The 12809-nt window shown below is 39.6% G+C and overlaps 1 protein-coding gene across 6 annotated transcripts in view; it reads right to left on the bottom strand.

Moving 5' to 3' along the window:
• The window catches only part of LOC148852903 (uncharacterized), a 115529-nt gene that overhangs the window by 36202 nt on the left and 66518 nt on the right, over nt 1–12809 (bottom strand). For all 6 annotated transcript variants that reach the window (XM_088945401.1, XM_088945398.1, XM_088945399.1 and 3 more), the window contains one exon: nt 7239–7338. In XM_088945401.1, the coding sequence (XP_088801527.1) occupies nt 7239–7338 (100 nt within the window). The remainder of the gene's footprint in view (nt 1–7238; nt 7339–12809) is intronic.

The following is a 12809-nucleotide window of genomic DNA, read 5'->3' as shown; positions in this document are numbered from 1 at the left end:
CTTATCCTGACCAAACAACAAATGATATGAAGAGAATAGGGAAGACATATGTGTCATGTGGTCAGTTGTACTGGAATCAATAACCCAAGAAGTAGAGTCAATAGATCCAGTGGTACTGAAGGCAGAGGCTGTACCTGATCTGGCAAGAGATGTAGAAGCAAAAGAATTATTCCTTAGATGGGCCAATGCCCTGCTAAGGTCCTCTACCTCGCTAGCAGTGAAGCCCAAAGTACCAATTCCAGAGGAATCAGCAACCTGTCCTATAGGAGAAGGAGACACTGTTGGTGTATTTTGTGAGTTGTCATCATTGTTGCTGGTGACGAGATTCCCACTTGCCGCAGGCCTGTTATCTCTAGAAGAAACTTCTCTAGGTATTGAAGACATCTTGACTGCAGCCACTGTGCAGGTGACACTGATTAAGACTAGCCGAAGCAGTTCTGAAGGTTCTGAACCAGTTCTGGAGCAGATTCTGATTAGCCGAAATGATCACAGCAGGTTCTGACAGCACTCGACACAGTTTCAGACTTGCCGAGACTGTCATAGGTCTGAAACAGTTCAGTTACAGCAGCAAGCACGGAGTTCTGGACTGGTAACCGACCTGAAGCTAAGGATTCTCAACTATTGCGCTATGCAGACTCCACTTGAACTTCGAGTACTGCAACTGTAAAGAGAGTGCCCCTCCTTGCGGCCAATACTAGGACTGCTGACATCAGTCCTCAACTAGGGTTCACAGTGCTGAACAATCTGGAGCTGGCAGCACCCTAGGTAATCTCACAGCAGTGGTGAGGGATTTCGGACTGATAACCAACCTGAACTTGGAGCTGTTTACCACTTTGCTATGCTGGTAGAAGTGTCCACAGTGCTGGTAGAACACTAGATAGACTTCACTTGGGCTGAACCGAAACGGCAACAGTTCGGGTACAGTAGCAAGTGAACAGTTCGAGGCTGCAACAGTAGCAAGTGAACAGTGGGCTCTGTAGAAGAAGCTAAGTCTGTGCAAGTCTTGCTGGAGCACCGAAGCTGCAACTGTAGAGGAAGCTCTCCCCCTTTCGGCTAGTGCTAGGACTGCTGAAATCAGTCCTCAACTAGGTCTGTCCTATACAGACCTCTCTTAGTAGCCAAATAGCTACTATTTGCTGGAAATAACCTAGTAGGACATCTACTTCTGGGTCTTACTTCCCTTGAGTCCTACAACCAAGAGAAACCCTAGGTTCGAACTTGCTTTACTCTCTTACACCCCTAGGTCTTTACTGCAGCAACCCAGAAAAGGAAGAGAGAAGATGAAAAGACAGCAAGAGAAGAGAGTGTGCGCCAGCTGAAACCAGGAAGAAGCTAATGCTTTGATACCATGAAAGCTAAACTACTGTAGCCGAAGTAGCAGAAAAGAGGAGAAGAAGAAGAGATGCTGAAATGTCGAACTAGTCTTCCCAGTCGACAGTACTATTATTTATATTAAAGTACAGTACAATGTTACATGAAATGACTGGGATGCCCCTGATTAGTGATGGGACACCCAGACAACTTAAAAACACTAAACAGACTTAGGCCCATTAACACAAGCCCAGTACATGACAACTTAAATTCAAATACAGGCTAATAAGAACTCTTATCAGCCAAACCATCCATACATACAAAACCTTCAACCTAACATTGACAACCCTCTTCATGACGCTCCCTCTCAGTAACTGGGACAGGTAACGAGACTCTTGGGGTTGAAACTGAAATCCCTTCCTCACTACTCTCCCCCTGATGAGAAGCCATATGATAGTAGGGCATATCCTCAAAAAATGTGACATCCATGGACACAAAACGTTTCCCTGAAACGGGCTCATAACAACAATATACCTTTTGATTTTGTGCATACCCAAGGAAAATGCATGTAGTAGCTTTTGGATCAAACTTAGAGTGATGAGGTCCAAGGATTTGAATAAAATAAGTACAACCAAAAGTTTTGAGGGGAATAGTGAACAGGTCCTTGCCTGGATACAAAAGACTGAATGGTGTTTTCATGTCTAGAACCCATGAAGGAACCTTGTTAATAAGGTAAACAGCTGTACGAATTGCATCCCCCCAAAAGCGTATTGGAACATTAGAGTTGAGCATGATGCTTCTAACTACCTCTAGGATACGTGTATTTTTTCTCTCAACTACCTCATTCTACAAAGGTGTACGAGGACAGGTGCTCTGATGAATGACCCCATGATCTAGGAGATATGATGCCAAGGGTTTTGCAAAGTACTCCTTGGCATTATCGGATCTAAGAATTTTGATCTTGATTTCAAACTAGGTCAGAACCATCTGATGGAAAGCCTGGGTCAAAGAAGAGACCTCATCTCAAGAGTGCATAAGGCAAACCCATGAAAAGCGGGTATAATCATCAACAAATAAAAGGAAATATCTGTACCCCCCTGTTTAAGATTAAAAGTATATGATGTAAAAAAAATAATATAAATAAATATAAGGCTTGAGAGGGCCAGATTTGACAGCTGGCCCACTCCACATAAATTCAAATTTTAATTTGTTCTGGTTATGAGGGGAGCTAAGCAACCACCCCACATATGAAGAGTGGGGAGGTTGCTCTAACCTCCCTACCCCATAACTATCTCCCTCTATATAAGGGGAGAGGAGAAGAAAATTGGGCGGCAGATAGAGAGAAGGGAGAAGAGAAAGAGAAAAAAGGGGGAGAAGAGAGAGGAAGAGAAGAAATAGATGAGGGAACTTATAGCCCTGCTGATTAAGGTGATTAAGGATAACCATAAATAGGCATAGATCTTATCTTTTTCTTCTATCCCTTTAAATTTTTTCTATTGCAATCCTTATCTTATTTTCTCTCTCTCTCTCTCTCTCTATAGAGTTCTGTTAGAACTCAAAATCCTATTTCAATTTATATATCTGGCAGATCCCATCCACCACAAAGATAACAAAAAGTAATACTAGGGAGCCTCTGATATGTCGGTGGATTCTATCCACCCCAAAGAATTTCAGTAGGCTAACCCAGTGCTGTCAATACTCCTAAAATGGGACAAGTGTGCTGGTTTACCACCTGTAACAGCACTTTGCCACCTATTGCAACACTGTTGCAGACCTGAGAAGTGGGACAGGTGTGCTGGTTTACCACCTGTAACAGCACTTTGCCACCTGTTGCAACACTGTTGTAGACCTGAGATGGGGGGAGGGGGGGGACAGATGTACTGGTTTGCTATTTGTTGCAGCCAATATTGCCACCTGTAAATGGCAGGCCTCTGGGTCCCATTGTCAGTAGATCTTATCCAGTTAAAAAGGGGACACATGTATTACTGTTGCAGACCTGAGAAGGGGGACAAATGTACTGGTTTGCTATTTGTTGCAGCCAATATTGCCACTTGTAAATGGCAGGCCTCTGGGTCCCACTGTTAGTGGATCTTATCCACTTAAAAAGGGGGCAAATGTGTTGTTGTGGCAGCTCATATTGCCACTTGCAAATGGCAAACCCCTCAAATGCCAAGAAGGGTTGCTTGATATATCTTTGGGACCCACTTTTTCAGTTTGCTGCCAATTGTTAGAGGGACCCATTGTCATATGATGTGAGGATGCAGCTTCCAACAATTGTCCCTGGTTGTTTAGGCTTCCTGTAATGATCACAAACAATATCTCTTTTGTCTTCCTTAATTTCCCTATCCTTCTCCCCTCCAACCTTAGATTTTGTTGCTGCCAAGGTTGCTTCTTTAGGTTGAAAAGATAGCATAACCTTCCTTCTACTCTCTTCACTGTGAACCAATGAGTAGGCTTGAGATAAGGTCACACTCTCCCTAGTGAGAAGTTGTTGTCTTATAATGTCAAATCTGAGTTTAGACCAGCTAACAACTCAAACACTTTATTTGTTTCAATCGGTTTTCTATAGGTTGTTGCATCCCTCTGGCTTTCCCATTCAATAGTTTCCAAGTGATCAATTTTATGCCAAAGGGATTTCAGAGTAGCAAAATACACTGAGACTGACTTCTCCCCTTTCTTGAGGTTATTCACTTCACACTTCAGCTCATAAGCTCTAGACACATTAAGAGGTTGAGAATAAGTCTCCTCCATGCTGTCCCAAATCTCCTTGGCTATTTTTGCCCAAAGGTAGTTTTGGCTAATGTAAGGTTGCATAGAGTTGCATAGCCAAGTCATCACCAAGTAGTTTCTCTTGAACCCATTTCGGATGAGATGTATCTTCCTTGGCTGGTTTCTTTGTGTCTCCGGTCACATACCTTAATTTACCTCTATCTCCAATGGCCATCGTTGCCGGTTGGGTTCACTCTAAGTAATTTGTTCCATCGAACCTAACAGTGGTAATCAGGGACGAGTTTTCAGTCATGTTACCGGTCCCAAAAAATCCTTTCCCTTGTGTTTTTAACTCACTTCCAACCTTCTCCATTCTATGTAGGGCACGAATAGGTCACAAAACTCTTAAGAAGAAAACCAAAAAGACTATTTTTCTGCTGAAACTCTAAGAAAATCAGAGAAAAAATCAACCCAGAATTTAATCTCAGCAAAGAATAGGCACCATAACTTGGTTTCAGTCGACAGTTTCTTTCCAAGAAAGTAATCTCAGTCAAAAAATCAATTTTCCAGATCAGTAACAGTCAAAAACCAGTCCTTGATTCCTCAAAATGAGGTCAAAGGGCTTTATGCCAAGCGGAAAAAAACAGCAGAGAGCCACTGCTTAGAAAAGATCTTGACAACTTCTAACCAAAATCGGTTCAACTAAAAATTGTACCTTTCTCAGAAAAGATTCTGATTGCCACCTTAGTTTGAAACCCTAATCTTGGTTGTACCTAAAAACTCTGATTCTTCCTCGTCACCAGGCAATCTCCAAGAGTCTTTCACTTTCTTGGGCAGTCTCCAACACTCCAGAAACCTCCAAGAACTGGGCGCTACTGCAGCAGATCTTGATCTAAGGACTTTTCATGTAGCTGACCAGATTAAACTCACATGAGAACCCTAGTCCTTTCTCGCCAAGTGCTCTGATACCAACTTGAATAAAAAGGACCTGTGTTCTAATGTAATTCAAGAAGAAAGAAAGAAAGAAAACAACTAGGCTTCGAAGAGAAGAAGAGAGGAAGAAGAAGAGAAGAGAGAAAGAAGAAGGGGTTTGGTTTGATTAATCTGCCGCCCCATTAGATCTTAGGTATTATAGATTAGTCTCCTTACAAGAGTAGGAGTTACTCTAATACCCCTACTTAAAATAAAACAGAAACAAATAAAGATAAGCATAAACAAGGACAAACAAAGGCCAGCCGGCCCAACTAAAAAAAGAGGAAACAAAATAAATAAGTGTGGAGATGGAACCACACACACTAGGAGCTATTAACTATACCTACAATATTCTCAAGTTCAAGGCCCCATATCAACTTCTTTTACCCAAGCTCTGCGATTTTCTATTTTGATTATATTTTTGGTTGTTGATGTTTTGTTCAGGACTTCTTCTCCATCTTGTGGTAAACTTGACATGCATTCTATTCCTTGTGTTCTGGGATATCCCACAACTCAAGGGAAATAAGTGTTATAATCCTCTTCCTACCGTACATTCATTTCTATGGATGTGTGCTTTGTTGAGTCTCAACCCTTCTTTCTTGCTTCTTCTCAGGGGGAGAATAGTAATTTGGAGGAGAAGCAAATTCTTGTTGTCTCTAAGCCTCTTGTTCCTCCTATATATTTATACTATTATTAAAAGTATGAATGAAGGTGTGGAACTTTTCCTGACTAAAATGCCCATATTTGTGTATTTAGTCCATCTCTAATTATGAGGTTGAAAATGTAATTTCAATTAGTGCTTCTCACCTCATTAAGTCCTATATTTAAGGTATTAACTCCCTTCTCTCTTATAACATCCTACATTTAATTTATTTTTTCACTAATAAATGTTACTAATTAGATCTATGTCCAATACCTTTAACAAAATATAAACCCATATATTTTAAAACTAACTCAAAAACAAAACCATTCTTTATCCAAGTGATGGCTAAGCAATTTAACCATCCAAAACAAATTAGTTAACCCATGAAGTCATAATCAGATAAATAAAATTTTTAACTGGAAATAAATATAGAAAATTACAAAAGTGTAGAAAAAATTTGACACATTTATGATATTTTTATTAATCAAATCAACAAATAAGTGTAATAAACAAGAATTATTTTTATTGATGATGAAAATGAAATACATAGTCTAAAACTAACCAAAAACGAAATTACTTTCCTATATGTCGGAGATAAATAGTTTAACTTTTGGGTCAAGTGTGTCAACCTTTAATGTCATAATTAAATAATAAAAATTAATAAAATATAAAAACACAAAAATGAAAAAAATACATAAATTTTACAAAAAACATTTAAGCACATGTATACTATCATATATTTATCATATTAAACAAAAAATGAGTGTACATAACAGAATTATTTTTACACACATAGAGATAAAAAAATATTATAGAAAAAAAAATTGAACACATCTATAATTCTATACTTACACTCCTATTAAAATATGAATAATTGTGGAACTTTTTTTTAACTAAAATACCCATTTTTTTTAATTTAATCCCCATTTAATTGTGAGGTTTAAATGTAATTTGAATTACTACTTTTCACTTCATTCAATTCCCTCTCTTTAAATTTTCAATTTTTTTGATGAATGAAGAAAAAAAGATACACTAAGAAGATAAAACATTACAAAAAGAAGAGTCCAACCAAGTAGGTAGGCCTGGCTAATGATCCTAAAACATTGCAACCTAACATGAGGTGCTTACATAATCGGATTCGGATTTTGCAATCTGCATCCGATTAATAATGAAAAGCAAAAAAGTAAAAAAATACATGAATTTTATAGAAAATTTTAGATACATTAATACTATCATTATCATCATCTAGAATTTCCATGTACAAAGCACATGCACACTTACCATGTTATATATATATATATATATATATATATATATAGATAAATATATAACAAGTTAAAAAGATGCATCTACCAATGATCACTGATTCAAATGAAACTCTGATTTGTGAACAAACCATGTTGCTTTCCATAAGCTAGAACATCTTTGATCTGAAATGGCAACTTAAGAGTGCTCCAATGGTTTTGGGTTGTGGCATGTCCAAAGTTCCAAAGTTAATTGTATTATGTAATAATTATTATTTGCAACTTCGAAAAATAGCATAGAACTTTTTTATTGATCTCCAAAACATACTACATCTTCAAAATGTAACAATCAAACTCACAGAAAACTGATTTGCTAAGACTGGTTTCTCTTCACATATTCCAGGGAAGAGTTGCCAACGTTGGAATTCACCTCTGTAACTTCTTCCAATGCTTCCTGCACTGAAAGTTGATAGTTTTTGCAAATAAGTGAAGAAAATGAACATGAAAAGTTTATCTGTAAACTCTAAAAGAAACTTGTCCAAGGAAAATCAGGCAGATGCATATAGCGTTAACAAAAATTACCTTCATATACATTACATCTATTGTATACATTATGTTGGATAAAAAAGTGTCCAACTAGATACACTGTAGAACTATTTACAAACCTTTCAACCAGGTCATCAAATGGAATGAAAAGAAATTATTTCTCCCATTCATATATTTTAAAGATTTTATGTAATTTAGAACATGAAAAATAGGCATTATTCTTGACAAATCAATTTCTTTCAAACTTTCACTAATTTACTGTAATCATTCATGGAGAGAGAGAGACGAGATAGAGAAAGAGAAGAAGAGGAAGATATGATTGAGAGACAAAAAAAACAACTACTTCTGTCTGCCGCCAGTTTAGTTATTTATATTAACTAAATATAAAGGGAATGGGAGATTACAAGTATGTCCCTGGTGACACTCCCTAGAAACAAACTAATAAGAAAGAATGTAACTAACTGACTGACGACATCTTAAGCTAACAACCCACTAACAGCAACTATAAAATAACAATTAAATAATCCTCACAACACTCCCCCTCAAGTTGGGCTGAATAAGTCTATCATGCCCAGCTTGTCACATAACTCATTGTGCCATGAGTATGGAAGCCCTTTTGTGAGGACATCAGCGAGTTGTTCCTTAGAGTTGACATAAGGGATGCAAATTTCCCTTTTTTCCAATTTTTCCCTTATGAAGTGTTTGTCCACCTCAATGTGCTTGGTCCTCTCATGTAGGACAGGGTTGTTGGCGACGTTTATGACTGCCTTTTTGTCACAGTAAAGAGACATAGGATTATGAACAACAACTCCAAGCTCCCCAAGAAGATTTTTTAGCCGAAGGACTTCAGCCACCCCATGTGCCATAGCTCTATATTCAGCTTCAGCACTTGACCTTGCTACCACACTTTGTTTCTTGCTTTTCCAGGTCACTAGGTTTCCTCCCACAAATGTTCAATACCCACTCGTTGACTTTCTATCATCCACAATACCTGCCCAATCAGCATCTGTAAAGATTTTCACCTTTAGGTGATTATGTTTACTGAATAGTAGACCTGTTCCGGGATACTTTTTTAAGTATCTAAGAACTCTCTCTACTGCCTCCATGTGTGGTTTCTTAGGAGAGTGCATGAATTGGCTTAGAACTCCAACTGAATAGGCAATGTCTGGACGGGTCATGGACAAATAATCAGCTTTCCCACTAACCTTTGGAACTGTTTCACATCTTTCAGAGATTCACCATCATAGTCACCCAACTTGTGAACAACATCCATGGGAGTATCTACGAACCTTGCACCTAATTTCCCCGTGTCTTGTAATAGATCAAGGGTGTATTTCCTTTGAGAAATGAAAATACCCCTTTCTGAGTGGGCGACTTCAATTCCAAGGAAATACTTCAGGGGACCTAAATCTTTCACTTCAAATTTAGATGCAAGGAATTGTTTCAATTTTTGTATTTTTGAACTCCAATTTCCTGTAATGATGATATCATCCACATACACTATCAATACATCAACCTGTTCCTGGCATCTCTTCACAAAGAGTGTATGATTAGACTGACATTGTTTGAAGCCTACCTGCTGAACTGCCATGTGAAACTTACTGAACCAAGCTCTGGGAGATTGTTTTAAACCATAAAGAGACTTTCTCAGCTTGCACACCTTATTTTCACTTCCCTTGGCACAGAATCCAGGGGGTTGAACCATGTATACTTACTCCTCTAGGTCACCATTTAAACAAGCATTCTTTATGTCTAGTTGATGCAATTCCCAATCAAGGTTAGCAGCTAATGACAGGAGAACCCTAATTGAGTTCATCTTAGCTACTGGAGCAAAAGTCTCATCATAGTCAACCCCGTACACTTGAGTGTACCCTTTGGCTACTAATCTTGCTTTGTACCTTTCAAATGTCCCGTCTGCCTTGTGTTTAACTGTAAACACCCACTTACACCCCACAGGGTCTTTCCCCCTTGGAAGATCCACCAATTCCCAAGTTTAATTTTTATGAAGAGCATTAATCTCCTCCTTCATGGAATCTGTCCATTCGGGGCATTTTAAGGCGTCTACAACATTTCTGGGAACAAGGATGCAATCAACTATAGATAGAAAGGCTCGGTATGAGGGGGAAATGTGATAATAGGAGACATACTGGGTAATGGGGTGTTTGGTAGTGCATGACCTGACTCCCTTTCTTTGAGCAATAGGAATGTCAAGGTCATCCACAGTAGGAGTAGGGGTAACAGTAGATGCAAAACAGGGATTGGACTTACCTCCTGGGAGTCTAACAGTGTCGGTTGCTCAATGTTTGGCTGCTCCACATCTTTATCACATTGCTGATCTCTACGGCGTGTATGTTGGAAGACACGAAAGGGAGCAAGGTCTGGAATAGAAGGAAGAGAGACTTGGCGGACCTAAACCTGCTTCTCCTCTTCCATACTACTACTCTCCCCCTAAGGAGAAGCAGGGAAGAATGGTTCAGACACAAAGAAGGACACATCCATAGATACAAAAAACTTATGACTAACGGGATCAAAGCACCGATACCCTTTTTGAGAAGAGGGATACCCTAGAAAGATACAAGGAATGGACCGAGGGTCTAACTTACCTTGAGATGGAGACAAATCATGGACAAAGGCACGGCAACCAAAAGCTCTCATGGGAATGGAAAATAAAGGGGACTGAGGGAACAACAACTGATGAGGGGCCATGTAGTTCAGCACTCTGGAGGGCATGTGATGGATGACATAAGCAGCTGCAAGTATAGCATCCATCCAAAATCTTTTTGGAACATTCATGTGTAACATCATCCCACGAGCTACCTCAAGGAGGTGCCTGTTTTTTCTTTCTGCAACATCATTTTGTTGTGGTGTTCTTGCGCATGAGCTCCTATGAATAGATCCGTGGGAGGAAAAGAACTCATTAAAATCACCATGGAAATATTCTTATGCATTGTCGAATTGAAAGATCTGTATTTCAACATGGAATTGCATAAATATCATCCTCTGGAAGTCTTTCACAATCATTCTACTACGCATAGGGAATACCCATGTATAGCGAGAGAAGTCATTGATCAATGTGATAAATTACTTATATCCGCCCTCTCAGATTGTAGTAGTAGGCCCCCATACATCAGAATACACAACATGAAAAGGAACACTTGATCTTTTATTATTTGAGTGAAAAGTTGTTCTACATTGTTTGCTTAACTGACACGTTTGACACTGGAACTCTGACATTGAACATGACTTAAATAAAACCGGAAACAAAGACTTTACTATTTCAAAAGAAACATGACCTAACCGACTATGCCGCAAAAAAATTTGACTCTTATTTGATTGACTATGTGACTCTGAGGATGACACCGAGAGACCAGCTTTGTTGTCGAGAATGTAGAGACCATCCACTAGGCTCCCTCTACCAATCATCCTCCAGAAGTTAGATCCTGAAAAACACATGAACTAGGAAAAAAGGTTACACTACAGTTTAAAGATCTTGTGATACTACTATAGAAAGCAAATTTATAGGAAGCTGAGGGACATGTAATACACAATTCAGGTTAAGGCCATGGGGAAGAGATATGGATCCTTGGCTTGCAATGAGGGAGAATGATCCATCTGCAAGCCTCACTTTATCCCTTCCTGACAAAAGGCTATAAGTCTTAAACAAGTTCGGCTTACCGGTCATGTGGTTAGAGGCCCCTGAGTCAATGATCCAAGGGGAACCCGTGGTAGTAGTGACATGGAATGCAGAAGCCGCATTACCTGATGTAGATGCAAATGAAGTAGGAGTACCAGTGACTGAACTATCCATCTGTCGCAAAGCCCTACCATATGACTCCAAGTGGTCTCTGAAGGAATTCATTATATATTCCTTGGGATCAGAATTAGTAAGGTGGTCCCAGGTAGTACCGGCAACCTGAGTATCTTGGGTTGCCACATGTGCTGCATTATGTGTTGTGTTCATCTTCTTCTGACCTTGCCCTTTACCCTGTTCTTGGTTCTTCACTGCCCACTTGGGTTTCCCGTGAATGTCCCAACATGTGTCACGTGTATGCCGTGAGTGCCGACAGTGGGTACAAAACAACTTGTCTTTATCATTAGCCTTCTTGGTGCCACTTTTCTTCCCCATGTTGTTATTACTCATTGCAGCCAAAGCAACTTGTTGCTCCCCCTCGGTTGTAACCATCACACTCCGACTACTTTCTTCCGATTGAACAAGGGCATATACCTCGTGAACCGACGACAACTCTTTGCTTCCTAAGATCTGAACTCTCAAGGGTTCATAGGCAGGGTTCAGTCCCAACAAGAAGGCAAACACACGCTGCTGAGAAACCAGCTTCCTGTAGGCCTTAGCATCATCATCATGTTTCCACACTATAGCCTGATAATGATCCAATTCTTTCCATACGGAAGTAAGGGCTGAATAATAGGAAGACAAACTACAATTTCCCTATTTACAGGTTGAGGATTTAGCTTGCAACTGGTAAACCTTGGCATAATGCCTTTGCTCATAATAGGTAGTTTTGGCCTGTTCCCGAATCTCACTGGCGGTGTCTGCCCATATAAAGTTCTTCTTCACATCAGGTTCCATGGCTGCAAGGAGCCAAGACATCACCATACTATTTTCTTGGTCCCACCTATCATGTTCAGTTGTCTCACTCTTGGGTTCTTTCACCCTTCCATTTATGTAACCAGCTTTTCCCCTTGCCGTTACATAAAGCTTTACACTTTTAGCCCACTCCAGGTAGTTTAGACCATTTAAAGGGGTAATGGTTATGGGAAATATCATGTTCTCACTTTCCATACCAGTTGTGCTGTGGGTCGGTGTAACCCCCGATGAAGTTGAATCATAGTTTTCTATAGAGTACTGCTGAATCAGACCAAATCCCACACAACTACACAACAACCACAATCAGAATACCAACCCTCAAGGAATTTACTTCTGGATTGTGGAAAAATAAACTGCTGAAATCAACTCAGTGATGGTTCAGTCATTAAAACAGCCCAGTAATCAGTTCAACAATCCAGCATCCAAACGAAGGTATAAAACCAAGAAATAAGGCCTTCACATCATTGGCCATAAAAAAAAACAAGAACACATACCCTGTCCAGCACCTATACGAAGGTGCCAACCAGAAACTAACTTCACAACATCGAGCAGATAAGAAAGGGAGTCTTTTTCTGCCTCGCCCTTCTTCTACTAGGGTCTCCTTGATATTATGACCAAGGAAGAACCCAAAGGAAGAGCCGAAAGTAGTCTGCTAGGGTTTCTCTGTCTTCCACGTCCAAAAAATCAAAGAAGAGAAGAGGACAAAGCAGGTTCAAAGGGGAGAAACCGATTTTTTTATAGCCCAGAACCTTGCTTTGATACCATGTAATCATTCATG

This window comes from Nelumbo lutea, chromosome 5 (genome assembly GCF_056320005.1).
Source record: "Nelumbo lutea isolate HS-2025 chromosome 5, American lotus-T2T, whole genome shotgun sequence".
Lineage (NCBI taxonomy): Eukaryota > Viridiplantae > Streptophyta > Magnoliopsida > Proteales > Nelumbonaceae > Nelumbo > Nelumbo lutea.
This window is presented reverse-complemented; position numbering and strand designations above follow the sequence as displayed.